The sequence below is a fragment of the Meriones unguiculatus genome, chromosome 7, assembly GCF_030254825.1.
Source record: "Meriones unguiculatus strain TT.TT164.6M chromosome 7, Bangor_MerUng_6.1, whole genome shotgun sequence".
Taxonomy (NCBI): Eukaryota; Metazoa; Chordata; class Mammalia; order Rodentia; family Muridae; genus Meriones; species Meriones unguiculatus.
The window spans coordinates 84,298,827-84,321,815 of NC_083355.1; the positions used below are offsets into that span (position 1 = coordinate 84,298,827).

Here is a 22,989-nt window from a genome sequence, read left to right on the forward strand (position 1 = left end):
ACAAACAAAAAAAATCTTTTCTGGGAAAATAAATAATATGCTAACTTGTGAAGTTTTCTTTCATTATTAAGGGCTTTTTGAAATTCCAACTTTAGGTGTAAAGCAAAAAACAAAAGCAACTCTAGTGAAGGATCTAGTAGTGGGTTTGTGTTTGAGGACTGCCATTCTTTCCGGTAAATAGACTGGTTTTGTCTGATACTTACACAGGAACTCATTTCATCTTGGAATATGATAGTTTATGCTCTATAATGTAACCTCAAGTTTGAGGCATATTCATCCATTTTTTTTTTTTTTTACTTAAAATAACCCTATAAGGAATATTTAATCACTAATCACTAGTAAACTTTTTCTCTAGTCCTCCTCCATGCCTTGCTCATTCTCTCCCTCTTTCCTTTTCTGCCCTCTCCCTAGCCTCCTTTATTTCTCTAGTTCAACTTTTTCATTGTTGATTGTGGAGAAAATAATGTTTTGTTTCCATAGGCAAATACTGAAGGCATATTTTATTTAGAAGTTAGGCAATAATGTACAAATATCTTAGTGGTCTAGAGGGAAAAATTTAAAATAAGCCTTTGAATGTAAGACTTACTTTGCCTGAGTCCAGTTTTTAACCTTACAAACAAGTAAGCAAATAATAATAATAATAATAATAATAATAATAATAATAATTCAGTCATCAGTGTTAAGGTAGTAGAAATAGGATGTGGTGTCCACTCTAGGAACAGATGTGTTGACAATACTCTGGAGGAGGTGAGCAGAGGAAAGCATCCCACACTCACTGACAATTACAATTTCCTAATGTCTTACCCCTATCTGCATTCATGGCTCTTTACCTTTATCTTAAGGCATGTCTGAAAAATCAGTAATGTTCTTTAAGGAAACAAAAGTTCCTTTTTTTAGGAATGTGTGTCTTGATTTGGTTATGAGTATTTTTGAAGATACTCTAAATCCTTACTCATACTGAGAGCCCCAGTCATGAAGAGGATTTAAGGCTTGCGCTGAAGGAAGCCTATATTTGGAAGTTCAGGGATTATTTTTGGCCACACATCCAAAGATGCTCTCTGTCTTTCAAGATTTCCCAGTCTCCTTTCAGAATTTGGTTCCGAATATTCACTTAGTGAAACACAGTTCATCATATTGTTGTCATTATTCATTACCTGTGGATGTTCGGAACATTTGCAGTGGTATGAAATGGCTGATGAGCAAGGCCATTGTGTTTTGTGAGAAAGCCATTTACTGCCTTCATTACCTGTAAGAGCTTTCTGCTAATAGTTTATCTGGCTTCCGAGTTATGTGAGTTCTGGCAAGATTCAGAATCTACTTTAAAAGCCAAGATTGCCTTTAGAGTACGTGGCAAAAACAAGGCATTATCGTCAAAGGTTATGATACAGAGAATTTCTTTAAAAACAAAAACAAACTAGATTTTTAAAGAAGGGTGATTTAATAGCAGAAACAGTATTGGATACTTTTTTAAAAATACATACTTATTTTTATTATTTTTTAAAATTATGATTTAATCACTTTGTATCCCAGCTGTAGCCCCCTCCCTTAGCCCCTCCCAATCCCAACCTCCCTCCCTTTTCTCCCATGCCCCTCTCCCAGTCCACTGATGGGGAGGTCCTCCTCCCCTTCCATCTGACCCTAGCCGATAAGGTTTCCTCAAAACTGGCTGCATTGTCTTCTTCTGTGGCCTGGTAAGGCTGCACCCCTGTCAGGGGAAAGTGATCAAAGAGCAGGCCACTGAATTCATGTCAGAGACAGTCCCTGTTCCTCTTACTAGGAAACCCACTTGGAGACTGAGTTGCCATGGGCTATGTCTGTGCAGGGGTTCTAGGTTATCTTCATGCGTGGTTGGATACGTATTTTAACCAAGTCAGCCTAGAAATAGTTGTCTGTATTCCTCACAATGACCTATATCCTTGGCTTCTCTTTTCTTTTTTTCCCCTTAAAAGTTTCATTGCTTTTCAAGAAGTTAAAAAGAAACAAATCAAGTAATCCAATTAAAAAATGGGGTACAGAGCTAAATAGAGAACTCTTAATAGAGGAATATCGAATGTCAAAGAAACACTTAAAGAAATGCTCAGCATCCTTAGTCATCAGGGAAATGCAAATCAAAACGACCCTGAGACTTTACCTTATATCCATCAGAATGGCTAAGATCAAAAGCTCAAGTGACAGCACATGCTCCAGAAGATGTGGAGAGAGGGGAATCCTCCTCTACTGCTAGTGGGAAGTAAACTTGTACAACCACTTTGGAAATAAATCTGGCTCTTTTTCAGAAAATTAGGAATAGTGCTACCTCAAGATCCATCTATACCACTCCTAGGCATATATCCACAATATGCTCAAGTACACAATAAGGACATTTGATCAGCGATGTTCGTAGCAGCATTGTTCATAATAGCCAGAATCTGGAAACAATCTAGATGTCCCTCAACTGAGGAATGGATGCAGAAATTGTGGTACATTTACACAATGGACTACTACTCAGCATTTAAAAACAAGGAAATAATGAAATTTGCCGGCAAATGGTGGGATCTAGAAAAGATCATCTTGAATGAGGCATCCCAGAAGCACAAAGACACAGATGACTCACACAAAGACTCTCTTATAAGTGGATATTAGACACATAATATAGGATAAACATACTAAAATCTGTACACCTAAAGAAGCTAAGCAAGAAGGAGGACCATGTGTAATATGATCAATCTTCATTCAGAAAGGCAAATGGAATGGGCATCGGAAGAGGGAGAAAACAGGGAACAGGACAGGAGCCTACCACAGAGGGCCTCTGAAAGACTCTACCCAGCAGGGTATCAAATCAGATGCTGAGACTCATAGCCAAACTTTGGACAGAGTGCAGGGAATCTTATGAAAGAAGGGGGAGAAAGTAAGACCTGGAGGGAAAAGGAGCTCCACAAGGAGATCAACAGAACCAAAAAATCTGGGCATTTCTGAGACTGATATTCCAACCAAGGACCGTGCATGGAGATAAGCTAGAACCTCTGCACAGATACAGCCCATTGCAGCTTAGTGTCCAAGTATGTACCCTAGTAAGGCCAACAGGGGCTGTCTCTGACATGAACTCAGTGGCCAGCTCTTTGATCACCTCCCGCTGAGGGGGGAGGGCAGCCTTACCAGGCCACAGAGAAAGACAAAGCAGCCAGTTCCAATGAAACCAGATAGTCTAGGGTCAGATGAATGGGGAGGAGGACTGCCCTTATCAGTGGACTGGGGAAGGGGCATTGGAGAAGAGAGAGGGAGAGAACAAGGGAGGGGGCTACAGCTGGGATACAAAGTGAATAAATTGTAATTAATAAAAAAATAAATTAATTTTAAAAAGAAAAAAATAGTTTCATTTCTTAATGAAAAGCCTGGGCTTGTAAATATATATGTCATTTAGAGTTTTAAAGTAGTGCTTGGATTTTTGAGTATTCGTATTTCAATTTTACAAAAGCTATATTTTTATCTCAGAGATGCTTATGTGATGCTCACATGACAGAGCTTTTTATTTTTCACATCCTTTCTTCCCAATAGCTCTGATCAATAGCCAGTTATTTGTTACAATAATTACTCAAGGAATATTCATGCAGAAACTGTTACGCATTAGAGAGCTTCTCACTGCCAGGTATAGAAAAGTGCCCTGACAGAATTTGGTATAGCTAGGAGGAAAGACAGATGGATAGCACTTAACATTGGATAAGTGCTTGTGGAAAAAATTCAACAGTCACCAGTAGGATGTAAGATTAGGATATTTCCACATCTTGTGACTATTAAAATATGTAGAACATTGTAGAAGAACTGCTTTTCCTGAGAGCTCATGAAAACTGACTTGTTAATTGTGATCTTTGACCGTGTATGTTTTTAAACAACAACTGGAGGTGTAGCTCAGTAGAGTGCTTGTCTAACATGCAAGGTGGTAGGTTTAATCTCTTAACACCACAAAAATAATAAAACAACACTGCTCGTATACTATGTTTTCAGTTAAATTCTAAATAAGAAATTAGCAGTTTGTAAAAATTAGCAGTTTGCTGACACAAGCAAAATAAAGCCCTTTCCTTTTTGTAGAAAAAACTGGAGACAAAACCTAAATTTAATTGATTTATTACTTTGATTTGTAAGTTTTCTCCAGATGTCTTCACTTAACTCCTTTGAACTGACAGTGGATAGCTATTTACATTATTTTGTTTATGGCTACTAGATGACAAAAGAGTGCTCTAGTTCATACTTGAAAAAATAAATCCAGACCAGAGATTTCCCTGGAAGTTGAATTGAGATCCATCTAATGTTGGTGTCATAGTATCTTATAGCTGAATCCAGATCCAAGTCTACTATGGGACCCCATGGTATGATAGGACTTGGCTAGACATTTTTACCTATTCTTTGTTGGAATCTGAAAACTGTATAAAAATTTGGGAATTATAAATTTAAAAGTTCAATTTTTTTCACATTAGGTGAAATAGGTAAATATAAGAAACAACTTATTTGAATAAAAAGTTATTTTTTTCTTCATAGAGTATCTGATACCTTCATGTATCACGTATGTGTGTGAGAGTGAGTGAGCGAGTGTAGGCACAAGTATCTGCAAGTAGAGGTCAAAACACAACTTTGTGGAATAAATCTTTTCCCCCCATCTCTCTTTTGAAGCAGTGTCTTTCTTGCTTCTGCCTTAACTGTGCCATGCTTCATGCTAGCTAGCCCACAAGGTTCCAGGCCATTCTCTAGTCTTTAATCTTCCAAGAAGTTTCTTCTATCTGCTTCTCACTTTAGGAGTATGGGGTTACAGAGGCAAGCCACTGTGTTCACTTTCTTTTCATGGGTTTAGGGATCTAACTCAGTTTATCAGGAGAAATTGCTTTTTCCAGCTGAACCATCTTGGTAGCACTCTGCCTTATTTTTTGACACAGCTATCTGAACCTGGAACTTGCTGATAGACTGACTGGCTATCTACTCACTAGCCTGTCTCCCTCTCCTAGTGCTGGTGATGGCTGCCACACTGTGCCCTTAGGTGGGTGCTGAAGATCCCAACTTGGCCATCTCCATCCCTTTAGTTTGTCTATGTATTTATTTTTAAATGACAAACTGGCTGTCTTAGATCTGTTGATTTTTCACTATTGCTTTTTTACAATTTCCATTTTGTTGAGTTTTTCTCTGATTTCTGTTAATTCTCTTCTTCTACTAATTAGGATTTCATTTGCCCTATTTTTCTTTGTTACTTAAGCTGTACGAGAGAGGGACGGGGAGGGAATGAGGGATCGGGACACGGCTGGGATACAGAGTTAATAAAATGTAACTGCTAAGAAAGAAATAAAATAAAAAAAATAGTATATAATTCCTCAATAAATTCCATTCATTATATTTTTCATTTTGAGCTTTTTTATCCCTGTAAATTCAACTATGGTGTGTGTGTGTGTGTGTGTGTGTGTGTGTGTGTGTGTGTGTAGTGTTTGAAATTTTATTTTACATGTGAATATTTTGTCTGCATGTATGTCTGTGCATCATGTATGTGCCTGGTGCCCTGGGAGGTGAGAAGAGGGTGTTAGATCCTCTGGACCTGGAGTTATGTACTGTTGTGAGCTGCCACATGAGAGCTGGGAACTAAACCAGTAACCTCCAAGAGCAGTGAGGCTCTTAACTGCCGAGCCATCACTCTGGTCCTTTTATTGTCCGTTTTGTAATCTTTTTTATAAGTTTCAGTCATGGGGCTCAAACGTGAGCCCCACTGACATATACTTACAACCTCAAGTCTATCTTTAGAACTATAAAATAGTCGTTAGTCATAATGACTGCTTTTTATATGTTAAGTATGTTATGTTAAGTATGTTTTGATTAATTAGCTTTTCTCATTTTCTCATTATGGGTTGTCTTGCAAATATTTTTTTTCAGTCTCCCCTACCCCTTTTTGTGGGACTGAACTGAGGACCTTGTATGTGTTAACCAATGCTTTACCACTTATATAAACTCAGCTCTCTTTTTGTCTGTCTGTCTATCTATCTGTCTGACAAAGAGTTACTCTGAGTAGACCAGGCTGTCTTTAATTTGAAGTCTCTTGTCTCAACCTCTCTCTCTCTCTCTCTCCAGTTTATTAACTTTGTATCTCAGCTGTAGCCTGCTCCCTCATTCCCTCCCAATGCCACCTCCCTTCCTCATCTCCTCCCTGCCCCTTTCCAAGTCCACTGATAGGGGAGGTACTCCTTCCCTTCCATCTGACCCTAGCTAATCAGGTATCTTCAGGACTGGCTGCAATGTCCTCCTCTGTGGCCTAGCAAGGCTGCTCCTCCCTCGGGGGTGGGGAGGGGAAGGTCAAAGAGCCATCCATTGATTTCATGTCAGAAATAGTCCCTGTTCCCCTTACTAGGGAACCCACTTGGATACTGAGCTACCATGGGCTACATCTGAGCAGGGATTCTAGGTTATATCCATACATGGCCCTTGGTTGGAGAATTAGTCTCATAAAAAAACCCTATGCCCAGATATATTTGGTCCTTGTGGAGCTCCTGTCCTCTCCAGGTCATACTAACTCCCCCTTCTTTCATAAGATTCCTTGCACTCTGCCAAAGGTTTGGTTGTGAGTCTCAGCATCTGCTTTGTTACACTGCTAGGTAGAGTCTTTCAGAGGCCCTCTGTGGTAGGCTCCTGTCCTGTTACTTACTTTCTTCTACTTCCAATGTCCATCCCATTTGTCTTTCTAAGTGAGGATTGACCATGTTACCCTGGGTCATCTTTCTTGTTTATCTTCTTTAGGTGTACAGATTTTAGTATGTTTATGCTATCTTATAGGTCTAGTACCCACTTATAAGTGAGTATATACCATCTACTTCTGGGATACCTCACTCAGGATGATCTTTTCTAGATCTCACCATTTGCCTTCAAATTTCATGATTTCCTTGTTTTTAATTGCTGAGTAGTATTCCATTGTGTAAAAGTACCACAATTTCTGTATCCATTTCTCCGTTGATGGACATCTGGGTTGTTTCCAGGTTCTGGCTATTACAAATAAAGCTGTTACAAACATGGTTGAGCAAATGTCCTTGTTGTGTACTTAAGCATCTTTTGTATATATGCCTAGGAGTAGTATAGCTGGATCTTGAGTAGCACTATTCCTAATTGTCTGAGAAAGCGCCAGATTGATTTCCAAAGTGGTTGTACAAGTTTACATTCCCACCAGCAATGGAGGAGGGTTCCCCTTTCTCCACAACCTCTCCATCATGTGTTGTCACTTGAATTTTTTATCTTAGCCATTCTCATAGCTGTAAGGTGAAATCTCAGGGTCGTTTTGATTTGCATCTCTCTGATGGCAAAGGACATTGAGCATCTCTGTGTTTCTCTGCCGTTCTATATTCTTTTACAGAGAATTCTCTATTTAGCTCCATACCCCATCTTTCAATTGGATTGCTTGATTTATTGCTTTTTAACTTCTTTGGTTCTTTATATATTCTGGATATCAGCCCTCTGTCAGATATTGGGATGGTGAGGATCCTTTCCTCTCTTGTAGTTGGGATTATGGGCTCACGCCACCAGGATCAGGTCATGTATTCTTGAGCTTTCTCTTTGGCTTTAGTTATTTGAAAATAGTTTTGGTGTCACTTATAAAAATGACTGTGTTTAGAGTACTATCCCCATGGCTGATCCCAAACCCTTCAGAGTTTTATCCCAAGCCCTATACAACCCTATATGACTGTCAGGTACTTCCATTAATGTTTTTGGAGAGTTCCCTTCGCAAGTCTTGAGTAGTTTCCTTTTTCAACACCTTCTTCCATGGGTTATTGGTACTGTGCTGAATCTCAAGTATTACTTCTGCAGGTTCTTGGGTTTTGATTAATTTCAGATAGGATAGTAAATTTGTTTTCTTTTAATATTATCATGGTAGGAAGTAGCAGTCCATGTATCTTTTGCATAGTGAAGGTGATAGGAGAACATTCCATTCCCAGGCTTAAATAAAAGAGACTGTTCATGCTGAGAGACATTTACAGATTTTTTTTTTCTCCAAAGAACAGACCATTTGCTTTCCTTTTTTTTCTTTCTTTATCTACAGTGTATTCACAGTTGGGTTATATAATTATATATAATAAGGTAATGTAAATCACTACTTCTATTCCATTTTAATTAAAATTAGATTGGCTTTAGTACTTGATAAAAATCTGCTGAGAAAAGCACATGTTATGTGTATGTATGTGTGTGTGTCTTTGTCCCTGGTATTATCCAGCAATATAGGAAGAATTGAAATAAGGAGAGCCTGGAGATAATCTTTCTGTTGTTTGAAATTTTCTATCTCTAAGTTATGTTCTGATCAAGAACATCACTGTCCATGGCATAGTGCCTCCATATAAATCTCAAGAGGCACATGTGTTTTTGTTTGTTTTGTTTCTTAAACATGATTTTCAAGAAAAGAACCATATAAATTTGAAAGAAATTAAGGGTCAGATATTAAAAACTATATATGAGTACATGCCTTGTTTATGTATTTCCATATTTAAGTGCTTATAAATTAGTCAGTTAAATATTTTCATTTTATCATTGTTCACTTTGTGAATATACAAATAAATGCTTTTTTGCTGATATTCTATAACTTCAGAAACATGTTTGGAAGATGGTTATTTTAGTGCTTCTGGTTGTTAATGCATACAATTTCATGCAGAATTCTAATTACCGTACTATATGTAAAACAATAACTTCAACACTAAACGCATCTGAAGTGTAGTGGAGGTAATTAATGTTAATTTAGCCTTATCAGTTTTATAAAATGTTTAAAAAACTGTAAAATACCTGTTTGACATTTGTATCAAAGGATTAAATTACTGTCTCAGTTTAGGTTCCACAATGTATAACTTAGAAATTAAGTTCCTACAAAGGACAATGGTGGTAAGAATAGATAAATTCTCTTGTTTATAACTAGACTTTTGAAGAATAATCAACCCATTATTTAATATTCACAATTTTTCAAAAGAATATGTGTTTGTATGTTTCTTTTGGGAGTTGAAATAAATACCAGAAAGCTGCTATCTTTAAGCAACAAGCTTCTCTCCTACTCCCACTGTGATTATTTTAGAAGTCAGAAGTGATTTCCCTTGAGTTGGAACCAAGGTGTCTAGAAGCAATTTTTCATAGGGAAGCTGCAAGAGCAAAATCTGTTTCCTTTTCCAGTTTCTAAAAAGATGCAATTTTCACTCCTAGATCCTTCCTACATCTTAAAAACAAAGCCACGTGCCCTTCTCTATTCTGGAGCAAAGTATCCCATTTCTCTCTCTTCTGTGGATACTCATGGTTTCATTCACCACTACCTACATCACACTGGCAGCCTCCCAGGCTCAGGATCCCTCATATATTCCAAGTTTCCTTTTGCCCTACAAAGTACTATTCATAAGATGCAAATATCTTTGGAAGATCACTGTTTAGTTTTATTTATATGTTTATGCCAAAATGGAGCGGAGAGTACTGATAAAAGTACATAAAAGCAAGCATGTTCAAAATAAGCCAAGTTTGGAAAGAAGTAGAGCAGATAGGTTGATGATATAAGCAAAAGATTCTAGAGTTCCTGTGTTATTTTTCAACAATTTTTATTATTGAATGGTTTTGTTTGTTTTAGACAAAAATAAAGGCAATCTTCTTTTCGTAATGTATTTCTTTTCTGCTATTATTTTCCCCTTCCCTATAAAACAGTTGCTAGTTATGGATTCACAAATTGAAGCAGTCATATAACCTGATGCTGAGATTAATACAGAATTGCTTTGGCTTTGATATTTGATGACTCTGTAGAGACCCTTTCAGATACATACTTACTCTAAGTCATTTCACCTTCTACATTTTTGTTACTTTAGCACCACTATGAAATTGACCATTTTGCCACCAGAGGTGACACCCCAAATAAGGAGAAAGTTTTTAGGGAACAACTCTAAAGATTTCTTAGTTCTCAGGAGATCATTATCTCTCCTACATAATTCATTTCTGGTCTTGTTCATTTTCATGCCAGTCCTTATGACTAATCCTGTACAGTTGAAAAGATTCAGTTTGTAATTTTTTTTTGGTATGCTCAATGACCTATAGAGATACCAATAACTATGGTTTAGCAAAGTCTATATGCATTGCATTGTACAGTATAAATGTTCACATTTTCCTCTCTGAACCACAGAATACCAGAAGGTCCCATTGACCAGGGGACAGCTGCAGGAAGAGTTCGTGTTTTAGAAGAACAGCTTGTTAAGGCCAAAGAACAGATTGAAAATTACAAGAAACAAGCCAGAAATGGTATGTGACTCTGCATGTTCTTCTCCATCTTAATATATGGACTTTAGTACAAATAACTGAAAATTCCTCTTACCAAAATGCTAGAAATACTCATACTTTTTATTATTTTTCAGGTCTGGGGAAGGATCATGAAATCTTAAGGAGGAGGATTGAAAATGGAGCTAAAGAACTCTGGTTTTTTTTACAAAGCGAGCTGAAGAAATTAAAGCATTTAGAAGGAAACGAACTCCAAAGACATGCAGATGAAATTCTTTTGGATATAGGACATCATGAAAGGTACTGTGTCCCTACATGCTTCATTTGGCCTCTCATAAAGATATAATTTGTGAACGAGACATTGAGACTTTTTCTAATTTCTGTGCAGATTAGTAAGTGGTACTGTGTTTAAGAGTGGTAGATTATCTGATATCCCAAAAGATAATTAATTGCCAAATGCAGTTAATCAGCCAAGCTATATGATATTAAAATATTATTCAAAGTGTATATCTAGGAATCATTCCTCCACATACACTGTGGCAGTTAAACAATACATGAAAGTGTCTTCCTGTCAGAGTTCTTTGTAACAACTGGTACTTGAAGTAGAGCACGTACAATCATGGTCACAATGCCCTGAAATTCACACTGATTTCCAGATACTACATATTTAAAGATAGCACCTTTAAAGGGTTTCTAATGAAAGGTTAATAGGTTTTGGATAAGGGGGCTATTATATTAATTTTTTTATTTTCTAGAGAGGTGTACCTAGGGTCTGCCTTCCTAAATTTGTTTCTCCTATTTATACATTTCTAGTGATAAACAGTTTATCATCCATAGGAAAGAACTTAGGTGCTGGTGTTCTTGCAGATAAAATATACATGAGAGTCATTCTAAATAAAGTAAAAGATCCTTTGGCTTATCATATTTAAAAGCCTATATTCTCAGTAAGATTCTCATGGGAATCACTGTCTTATTAGTAAACAATGAAAGAAAAATGATTGTGTTAGTACAGCCTACTGCTGTGAGAAGAAATGAATTACCCCATACAAACGAGAGTCACATGTATTAACATCATCAACAATATTGCAGTGATTTTGAAAGATTGCTCTCCTGTTTTAAGTAAAATTACATACAAAGTCTCAGTGTATTAGGATGATCTTTGCAGTGTTGGTTTATAGAAATATGATAGTATAGTTTTAAAAGGTTGTTGAATTACTAGGCTCCAAACTAGGCAGTCCATTTGAAGTTTTTACCCTAGCTAGCAGTAAGCTCATACTTAAGAACGTTAGGCCAAATGTTGACTAATTCTATCCTTAAAAGGCTTCTACCCTAAAGCTGATTCTGTGCTCCAAGTTTCTGTTAAATACAGGCCTTTGTGTTTGCGTGGTTTGCTTATAGCAGTTTTATAGGGGAAAAATGCAGATTTAAACAAGATTTGATACAAGTAGATTATATAGTATAAAAACAAAATTTCAGTATTGACTTCTGATGAAATGTTTATTCAAATAAATTAGTAAAATTACTTGATGAGAATTTAATTCCCAATTTTTTTCTAAATAATAATTTTAAATTGTAAATATAATTTGTGCATATGCTTTTCTAATTATATGCATAAAGAAAAAATGAGTACAGTAAGTAAGCCCATGGTAAGTTGTCTGTAAATCACCATTACATTTTTTGCTAGTTGAACTTTAAAAAAAAATAAGTTCTGGCATTGCCATTTAGTGTATATTAAATAATATAGTTCATTGAAAACATAATGCAAAGTACAAGTATACAAGTCTATTTCTTATGTTGTCTTAAATAGAGAAAATAATGACTTTAGGAGAAAACACAGGATAGTAATTTAGTTCCTGGAAGACAGATTAGAATGTAGTAATACAAATAATGAGCAAACACAGCAACACATTAGAGAAATAAACCTTTAAAGTAGTGAATATACAAAAGCAATCACTGTTTTTATTTTTCTTAGATTTAAAAAAAAATAGCATTAGATTCACAGAATATTAGAGAAAATACCACCAGTTCTTATATATACTAAAGCTGGTTTCCTCTTTTATTTACATCTTAATTTATAGTATAGGAATTACCTGCTTTATTTTTGCAGTAACCCAAATTATGGTCTAGAAGTTGTTTCTGAACTAGCAGACTTGTCTTTTCTGAAAAATCTATTAGAGTACCAACATATCAATTTCTTGTGTACCTGTTCTCTATGAAACTCTCTTACCTTTTTGTTAATAGCCAACAATAGAGGGAAAAACACTTAGGGTCTTTACTGAGGTAGAATGCTGATAAATGATGGGTTTTAGCCGTAGCTCATTGGTAGAGTGCCTCCGTAGAACTGCCAGGCCTTGGATCTGACTGCCAAAACCCAAAGTGTGAGTCTACAAGTTGTACGCTTTAAAACATGTTTAATATGCATACACAGTGTGTAATGATTACCACAGTTAAATGAGTGAACATATCCTTTACCACACTTTAATGCGTGTGTGTTGATAACATGTTCTGCCTTACAAGTGTCAAGCAAACAATCAATCATTACTTCATCATGCCAAACATCCAGAACTTAATTTCATTATTTCATAACTGAAGGTTTGCACCAATTGACAATACCTCCATATTTCTCCTACTTTCTGACCCTAGGCACACTATGCTTATATGAGGTTGACGTTTTTAGAGTCTATCTCTTAAGTAAGTACATTACAGTATTTCCTTTTCTTACTGGTTCATTTCACATAGCATAATAACCTACAGATTTATCCATGATAAAATTTTTTAACTGATTTTCTGCTGGGCACTGGTGGTGCACACCTTTAATTCCAGCACTCCAGAGGCAGAGGCAGGTAGATCTCTGAGTTTGAGGCCAGCCTGTTCTACAGAGTGAGTTCCAGGACAGCCAGGAACTCAAAGAGAAACCCTGTCTCAACAACCGAACACAGCAAAAAAATATTTTCTTTTTAAAATATTTTTTCTTTAAAAAATCATTGACAATTTCATACATCATCTATATAATGAAACATGATCGTATCTATCCCCCATTTCTCCTCTAAGTCCCCCTTACCCCTTGAATTCTCCTAACATCCTCCTCCCAACTTCATGTCTTCCTTTCCTTTCCTTTTTATGGGTTTTTATGCTGTGGTGTGTGTGTGTGTGTGTGTGTGTGTAGTCATCAGTAAACTCTTAGATTGTTGCTGAATAATTGTTGAGTGATTCAAGATACTGATTTCATGTCATTTGGATATTTACTAACAAGTGAAATTGGTTATGTGTTTTGTAGTTGTGGTTTTAAATATTTTCACCAATTTACATTCCCACAGATATTATAAGGGTTCCCTTTTCTTTATAATCTCTCCTGTACTTGTTTTTTTCTTCTTTTCTATCCCTCCCCTCCCTTCCTGCCCCCTTTCTTTTTCTCCCCCTACCCTATATCTTGTTTGTTTGTGTGCTTGCTTTTTGTTCTGTTTGCAACAGTACTTCTCTGTGTCCCTCAGATTGACCTCAAACACGTGATTCTCCTGCATTAGTTGCCCAGTCCTGGGATTATAGACATATACTACTGTCTTTATTCTCTTATCTTTTTTATAAAAACTATCCTAACAAGTGTGAGATAATACATCATAATTTTAATTTGCATTTCTCTCATAGGCAGTGATTTAAGCTCCTTTCCATGTATCTGTTGGCTGTTTATATGTTTTATTTGTAAAACTGTCTATTTTAGTTCTTTTTCTGTTTTTAGTCAGGTCACTTATTTTGCTGTGAGTACCATATATATTTTAGTTATTATCCTTTATTGGATATTTAAGTAGAAAACTATTAGAATTAGAAAATAATTATACTTATAAGAAAGTATCATACTGTTACATTTATTATCGATCCATAGTTTGGGGTCAGGAAATGTGATATCTTAGGTTTGTTCTTCTTTCCCAAGATGATATCACATGATAGGAGTTTTTCAGTTACGAAAATGATTTTGAGTGCTTTATCTGGTTCTGTGAAAAATGACATAGAAAGTTTTATAGGGATGACATTGAATCTGTGGCTTACTTTGTATAGTATGGACTTTATAGGAGTATTAATTCTTCCACTCCATGAACATAGGCTATCTTTTTCATTTTTCATCATGAAAAATGAAATTTTTTCATCGATGACTTTTATAGATCACTGCACAAGCCTACATCTTTTGAGTTATTTCGATACTATTGTAAATGGGGTTGTTTAATTTTTGCAAGGAATGGTTTGCTATTATGTACATGTGTAAATTTTTATATGTTAATTTTGTGCCCTTCAGTTTTATCACATATTTTTATTAGTACTACAAAATTTTAGTCTGCATGTATGATCATGTCGAATCTGAACACAAGCAGTCTAACTTCTGGTTTAGATTTGTTATTTCATTTTCTTGCCTGATTTTTCTGGCTGTGGTTACCAAAATGTGGAAGTGTAAAGACTGAGAGTCTTTATCTTATTTCTGATTTGCCTCTACTGACTCGCTTGATTCTTTTAATGTGAATTTGTTTTGCTCCTATTTGTTAAAGACTATTGTGTCTAAGTGCATCAGGGATGCTCTCTTATAATCTTTCCTTGTAGTGTCCTTAATAGGCTTTGGTATGGCAGTAATACCATTTCAAATGAGTTTGGAAAATCCTCACTTCTTTAATTTTATGAGAGAATTTTATAAAGATTGTCATTGATATATTTTAAAGTGCATATAAAATTCACCTATGGATATACTTGGTTTGGAGCTTTTATTTACTATGATTACTAATTACTATATGTAATTATAATCTTTGCCTGTTATTGGTTTCCTGAGAATTTTTTCACAATTCACTGTTGGGTTCCTCGCTGATCTCAGTGGTTAGCTAGGTCGCCTTGAGAAGCGGTGAGCATCAGTGTTCCTGCAGTGCTAGTGAAGCTCTGTGCTGCCCCAGCTCCACACAACACAACAGACAGGCCAGATTTGCCGCCTTCAGGTTCCTGCGCCATCCAACTAGCTGTCTGAAATGGGTAGAAAATCTTAGGAGATTTAGAAAATAAATCATTTGGTCAATGAAGTAAACACTGACACTGTATGCAGATACTGTAAGACCTCTTTGTCCTGTAGAACTGGGCTTTATAGGCAGGTCTTCAGGATACTGCAGTATTAAGAGTGTTTGAACCAGGCACTGGTGGCACTGATCTCTGTGAGGAAGGCAGATCTCTATGAGCTTGAGGCTAGCCTGGTCTACAGAGTGCGTTCCAGGACAGCCAGATCTATACAGAGAAACCCTGTCTTCAAAAAAACAAAACACAGTATTTGATCTTATTAGTCATTGGAATAAGCCATGTAGTACACACAAAAAGTGAAAAAGGGCCGGCGATGGCAAGATGACTCATCTAGTAAAATACTCTCTCTCAAGCCTGACAACCTGAGTTCAATACCTTGGACTCACATAGTGGAAGGGAATAACCAATTCCTACAAGCTATCTTCTGACTTCCACATGTGCATTGTTTTATACCACCCCAAATAAATAGGTGTAACAAAAAGAAAATTAATAAAAGGATTAAGTGAATTTGAAGTCAGGGTAATGAAACAGAAAACACTTGACAAAATTTCTGAACAAGATCAAAATGTAAACCACAATGCTCAGAGCCACATTGCAAAAGAAGGGCATGTCCATCAGAGTAAAGACATCCAACTTGGAAGAGGAGGAGAACAGACTTAATATCTTCATCTGAAAATTTGATTCTTATGTGGAAGGGCATGAACCTGACAATCCCAGAAGATCTCTTTGGTAATCTTCAAGCACTGCTGGAGTGGATGGATTCTGAAGAGGTCTTGGAAGGTGCCTTGAGAGCACATTTATCTCATTGTTCCATTCCAAAACACACAAACCTCCTAGAGAACTGTGAGAGCCTCATTCTGAAGCAAGCCCCAGGGAGGCAAGGCTCATTCCCATTTTCTTTTTTATTATCATGAATAGTATAGTGGACTTAGCAGGGAAAGAGCACCCACAAGTGCTGTGGAGGCTGGCCATTGCATCTTATAATCTGACAGAGGAATTTGTAGACTTCCTGTTTTATGAAGCCAGTGTAAAATTCTGGCTGTGAAATTTTGCACTATGATAACTGAGAAGTGGGAACTAAATATGGAGTGTTGTTATGACCAGGCTTAAAATAGGCCCAGCGAATTTTTCTCCCTAAATGAAATGTGTGGCTCTGAGATTTTAAGAGAAATATCCCTAAGCTACCAACACTCTCTCCTCTCCTTATACCCTAAGCCTATGGTTGACAAAGCAGAGTCTATTGTGTGTGTGTGTGGGGGGGTTATTTGTTACACTAAAAACAATTGGTAGAGTTGTTCCTTTTTGCATTGATTGCTTCAGTTGCTTTCAAAACTTGACAATATAACTTGTTTGTTTGTTTGTTTCCAGAACATTGAAGAAAGGGGTAAAGAACTGAAGGGTTTTTGCCATTCTCAGTGGACAGGCAAGAATGGTGCTTTTGAAATGTTAGTGGACCTACAGGCTCTTGTTTTTGTTTAGATGATAGATATGTTAGATGGAATAACTCTACTCTGGTAAAGCATTTTTACACTATAGGGCAGAGACAAATTTCAGTTTCATTGTTACTACTGCTGTTCCTTAAAAAATGTATTGACTTATATAGAGCCCTTTGGAAAAAAATCCCTAGCGGCAAACCTCTGTTATCTTTGTAGCTGGTCATGTGAATGGGTTACTACATTAGCTCTGTGAAATGGTAAATAATATTGAATCTTATATCATGAGTGCTTAGTTTGAGGAAGCCAAAAATTTGATAAATAAACTTGACTTTCTTTTTTTTTCCCTCTACCTCCATACCTTGCTCTTCCCACACCTGATTCCTATACCCTCTACATCCCCTCTCCCACTGACTTCTCTTCTGCCATCTACTTCAGATGTCTATTTTATTTCCTCTTCTGATTGCTTTTTAGGCATTCTGTCTTGGGTCCTCCTTGGCTTCTATGGGTCTGTGGATTCTAGCATGGTTATCAAGGACTTTGTGGCTATACATAAAGACCGTGTGTCTTTCTGGCTATGGGTTACCTCATTCAGGGTGATTTTTTTTTTTCTAGTTGGATTCATTTGCCTGCAAAGTGCATGAGGTCTTTGGTTTTAATGGCTAAGTAATATTTCATTGTGTAAATGTACATTTTCTTTATCCATTCTTCTGTTGAGGAACATCTAGGTTGATTCCAGTTTCTGGCAATTACAAATAAAGATTCTATGAACAAATCTGAGCACATATTGTTTTGGTATGGTTTATGGGTATATGCCCAGGAGTGATATAGCTGAGTCTTGAGGTAGAACTATTCCTAATTTTCTGAGAAAAATTTTCCAAGACAGAGCCAGATTGATTTCCACAAGTTTGCACTCCCTAAACTTGACTTTCAAGTGAAACTACTTGAGAGATTCCCTGGTGTTTAGAAGGATAACCTGGAGTCTCCATCACCTCCTAGTGTAACCACAATGACTAAACCCTAAGTGTAAACAGTAGAACACAATTCAGGAACCTAGAGTTCCTGAGTTCCTAGAGTTCTCAAAACAGCACCTCAGAGTTGACATCTGGTACCCTCAGTGATGCAAATGCTCAAACTCAGTTCTCAGAGATACAGTTGGCCAACATGAACAGAAGCCAATCCACTGAGCTTCATTGTCAGAGAACTAAATGGAAACACTGAGGGGATTATATAAGACTTCTATTCTTCACTTCTCAAGCTTTCCATCTGTCTGACATCAAGGATTTTCATTGTATCGTTTATCTCCTGCTGGAGGGTCCTGTGCAAGATAACAAGATAAATGTTGAGAACAAGTGCTGGGTGCTGGGGAGCATTGCATTACAGTTTTGTTTTGTTTTGTTTTGTTTTGTTTTAAGATAGGATCTTATTGTGTAGTTCTGGCTCCTGACTAGGAACTGGTTACGTAGACCATGTTGGTCTCAAACTCACAGAGATATACCTAAATTATAAGGTGTGACTTAAATGTAGTGGTAGAGACATCAAACTCTAGGTGCCTAAGTTACAGTGTTCCACCAATGATTCAGGAACTGTTGGAAATACCCAAAGCATAGGAGATGTTTGAGGTATTTTCTTTGTAAATGGAGGTGTTTATAACTGCCCATATATTAGCACCCCTTCTGCATCCATGCATGAGCTTGCTGTGTTTACATTTTGTTTGTCCTGAGATATGTCTTAATTTCCCTTTTATTTCTTTGACCCTTGGATTATTCAGGAAAACTTTTCTGTTTTTTATAGAGTAATGGTACCCAGTATGAGGCTGCGGGGGTATAGGCCAGTAGTAAAGCATTTGTCTAGCATAGGCAAGGCTAGACAAAAAGGTTGGAACCCCATTTCAGAAAGAAAGAGGTGGAAAGGAAAGGAAAATATGATTTTAATTTTATAATTGTTAAGCCTTATTCAAAGCATAACATATGTCCATGAGAGCACAGACCCAGTTTAGACAGGACTGCTCTAAGACCATATCTGAGAAGAACTGGGGCCTACTTATAAGTCTGCTCCTGTTTCATACTATGGAGATCAAGGTTTACGGGTTTCATCAAGGTTCTGGTGGTTAGAAAGATAGGGAATAATTTCCTTTCTCCCTACTTGATACTATTCTGTATGGTGTAGGCACCGTAGCTCTCTCTTCTAGAAAATGACTACCAGTTTATTACTCTAAATACCAGGCATTAAGCATAGCCTAGAAATCAATTCCATGTTTATGTCTGGGTTTCAGTTCACCTGAGAATTTTAGCAAAACAGTATTTATTTGATTAATCTGCTACGTATGACCTGATAACTGGTAGGATCCTGTCTGCTACCAAAATGGGTAATCACCTGATAGTAATTAGTAATAGTTTTGACTTTTAGAAGGTTTCTAAGGAAGTTAGAGGGATATAGAATAGGCTCAGTGGTTAAGGACACTAGTTGCTCTCACAGAGAGCAAACCTGGGTTTGATTCCTAGTACCCAAATGGCAGCTCACAACCAACAAAAAGGATTCAATGCCCTCTTCTGACCTTTTTGGGCACTAGGTACACATACCATGCACCTCTATATATACAGGAAAAACACTCACACATTTCAAGTAATAAAATTTAAAAATCTTAAATATAAATGAAGAACTTCGAGGAATATGCTGCCAAGTAATATATTTGCTGCTTTATGGATCTCAAGCCATAGCACCGCTGGGTCTCCAGCGGGTTCATTCTAGTCTTCTTGACACTGGGTTTCATAATAATGCAGCCAAGTAGTTTTGCCAAGTAGAGAGAGAGAGAAAGAGAGAGAGAGAGAGAGAGAGAGAGAACACGGCTTTAACTCCTTTCTTTGTAAGAGTGAAATGAAGTAAATATTTAGGAATGGTGGTTTTTGCCATTGTGGTTTTATTATCTGTATGATGCTATGAATTGAGTGTTTATATTTATACTTCAACCTTTGAGTCTGTTGTGGATTTTTGTATTATCATCCTTTAGGTTGCTGCAGAGACATATTCGGCTTAATTACTACTACTTTGATTCTTTGCTTTCTTCATCCTGCCAGATACAGTTTATGAAATAATTGCTGGAGTTTCTTCTCTCTGCTTTTAAAAGATAGGGAGGCTCACAGAGCCAAATAGACAATGATCTATTTATCAAGTTGACTAAAGCTCTTGGGCAGAGGGTGGGGGTGGGAATCTATCTGTGAAGCAGAACACTCATCTCTCTTGCTGAGTCTGTATCATCTCATTATCAGTAATATGTAATGACAGCATTGTTAATAGCAAATAATAAGTGATACTTATGGCTGAGTATCCTGATTAGAAATTGACTGATACGCAAAAGATCATTGTGGAGGCTGGGAAAGGACTTTGGAGATAACAGATACAGTTATCTGTCTAATAATGGGAAAGATTGATAGGTTAATGGCTTGCACAGTGTAAGATTAAGTTTTGATCGTAAGTGTTGTAGCCTGCTAACTTTGTTTTATCTTGTTTTCCACTATCTTTGGAAGACTCAAGAATTGATGTTTCTACTTCTGAAATGTTAAGTTTTACAGTTCTTTAGATCAGATCTTTGTGTTTTATGTCTCACACACACACACACACACACACACACACAGGATGAAGGAGCTTAATTTCTTTGAGATATGAGTTGTTTAAGATTCTTATTAGCCTACAATGTGTATAATCTTTCTCAGCTTTTGAGTCTTTTGGACAAAATGTTTTTCGGTGGACATCCAGTTGTGAAGTGATAGTGGAACATCCTGTATAGTACTTAAAAGCACAGGGAAATGTTTTCATGGCAAGTTGTTCTCCTTCTGTTTATCACCTAAAGTTTGTATCTACTAGATATTAATTTTGCATCTTCTTCAAGGAACACTCCTCCTGCTCTTAAAATAAAGTTTACATTAAGGATTTAGGTGGAAGAGTATGTTGCACCTAGTAGCCATTGTTCTGTTTTGCCTGCCTCCATTGTTATTGGGGTTAGAGGGTGTTCCCAACTGAAGAATTATTTGCATATTAAAACTAATGATATACTGTCTGTATGCCAGTCTATAATGGTAGTGTCTTTATTCATTATTAACCACATTAAACAACATTATATAACCACATTATTAGTGCAGTAGTCTGCTGAAGTAAGCAGAATTACAGTAGTCCCCTCTTATCTGTAGTTTGCTTTCTAGTCTGTTAGCAATTGTTAACCACAGTTCAAAAGTACTAAATCAGAAATTCCAGAAATAAATAATTTGCAGGTTTCAAATTCCACATCATTCCAAGTGGTACAGTGAGAGCTCATACCATCTTGCCAGGATGAGAATTATCTCTTTTTATATGTTATCCATACTGGGTATGCTAACTGCCAGTCACTTAATAGCTATCTGTGTTACCAGGTGGACTGTCACAGAGTGGTAGTGCCTGTTATCATATGGCCCTTGCTTTACTTAGTAGCAACACAAAGTGAAGAGGTAGCTGTGTTAATTTTTTACTATGTATAATCTATGTTAAACATTACCGTAGGTTTGTGTGTGTAGGAAGAAATGATACTATATATGGTTTAAAGCTTCCACTTGGTGGGGGTTCTCTAAATGTATCACCGATGGATAAGGAGGAGTTACTCTAAATCTGTGTATAGCTATTCTTAGACCTGGAGAAATGAGGTAACTGTATTAGTTACTTTCCTTGTTACTGTGATCAGCTACCTGACAAGAAACAGCTTATAGACAGAACTTTTTTTTTGATTCTCAGTTTGAAAGTACAGGAAATTCATGGCAGGAAAAACAGGGTGGTAAGAGCTTTAGGCAGCTGGTCACATTGTTTGCATTCAGGAAGCAAAGAGATGAATGCAGGTACTCCGCTTGCTTTTTCCTTTTTATTCGGTGCAGGACCCCAGCACAGAGAATGGTGCTGCCTACATCCAGCTTGAGGCTGTCGTCAAGCCTTTTCAAAAATACCCAAATTATCCGGGCATGGTGGCGCACGCCTGTAATCCCAGTACTTGGGGAGGCAGAGGCAGGTGGATCTATATGAGTTCGAGGCCAATCTAGTCTACAAAGTGAGTCCAGGGCCAAGGATATACAGAAAAAAACCCTGTCTCGAAAAACAAAACAAAAAACAAAACAAAAAAAAAAAAGAAAAAAAAAAAAGAAAAAAGAAAATACTTGAATTGACTCAATGCTTCTAAATCTAATGAAACTGACAATGGGAGTAACCATCACCAGAACTTCAGACAAATCTCAGATAATTTTTCTTGTCTATGAACCAGATTCACCCAGAGATTGGACTTTGCAGCAACCTCCCTTAGGTTTATCTTAGTCAGTGTTGAATCTGTATCATATTCCTGTATGAATTATAACTGTACTGGCCCTTGAGGGAAAATTTTATGTTTGAATCAGAAATAAATAAAAACCTTTCTTATTATAGTTTCCTTAGTGGCAAAATTGAGACAGGCTAGGCACTCTCCCTTTTCACATAAAAATTTATGACTATGAAAATAGGAAAGTGACTCTGGAAAATGCACAGACAGCTTTTGAAATGAAACTTTGACAGCCCTCTTAGCTGGCTGACTCTAAAGTCACACAATCTATTCTCATCTGTACCCTCATTTCGCTGATACCTGAGCTTGCCTTGATGTGGCCTCATATGAAGCCATCATACTCACTGCCCAACTATGAGATTTCATGATACTTTCATGATAAAAGCGAAGAAAGCAAAATTTCCAGCTTTGGCAATCTTATATAGAGTATGGCTCAGGGTGTAGAATCCCTGAAAAACCAAGGATTTCCGCAAAAAGATTTTTCAGTCACCATAATCCTCAGTAATGGGCCACAACTTTCTGATTGGATTGTATTTAGGTCTTTAACACAGAAAACTACATTTTGCAGGACTGTAACTTCCAGACATGGCTGAGTTAATGATATGAAGTTAGCTTTGTTTCCTGACTCATTTCTGTGGCCTCTGATTGGGAAAAGGGTTTGGGGATTTAAAGCTCAAACTTAGTCTTGGTGAACAAAAAGTACTGTGATGTGTTGGTGTTCTGACTGATTGTTTATATGCTTTGTTTACTTTTACAGTAGCATGTTAGTTGTGGGTATTAATGAAACTCATGTGTTGCCTCAGTATGTGTATACATTGCATAGTGATTAAATCTAGTCCTCCTGTGTATACCCTACTCCCACATTTCAGCCGCTAGCTAGGATTATTTTATATTAAAGTTGACTTTAAAAAACATCACATATGAAAGAGAAATGTGGTGCTTACCTTTCTGAAGCCTTTATATTTC

The 22,989-nt window shown here is 36.8% G+C and overlaps 1 protein-coding gene across 11 annotated transcripts in view; it reads left to right on the forward strand.

Moving 5' to 3' along the window:
- Fut8 (fucosyltransferase 8) overlaps window positions 1–22,989 on the forward strand; it is a 216,266-nt gene that overhangs the window by 115,602 nt on the left and 77,675 nt on the right. For all 11 annotated transcript variants that reach the window (XM_060387709.1, XM_060387711.1, XM_060387710.1 and 8 more), the window contains 2 exons: window positions 10,127–10,242; window positions 10,356–10,518. In XM_060387709.1, coding sequence (XP_060243692.1) covers window positions 10,127–10,242; window positions 10,356–10,518 — 279 coding nt within the window. The remainder of the gene's footprint in view (window positions 1–10,126; window positions 10,243–10,355; window positions 10,519–22,989) is intronic.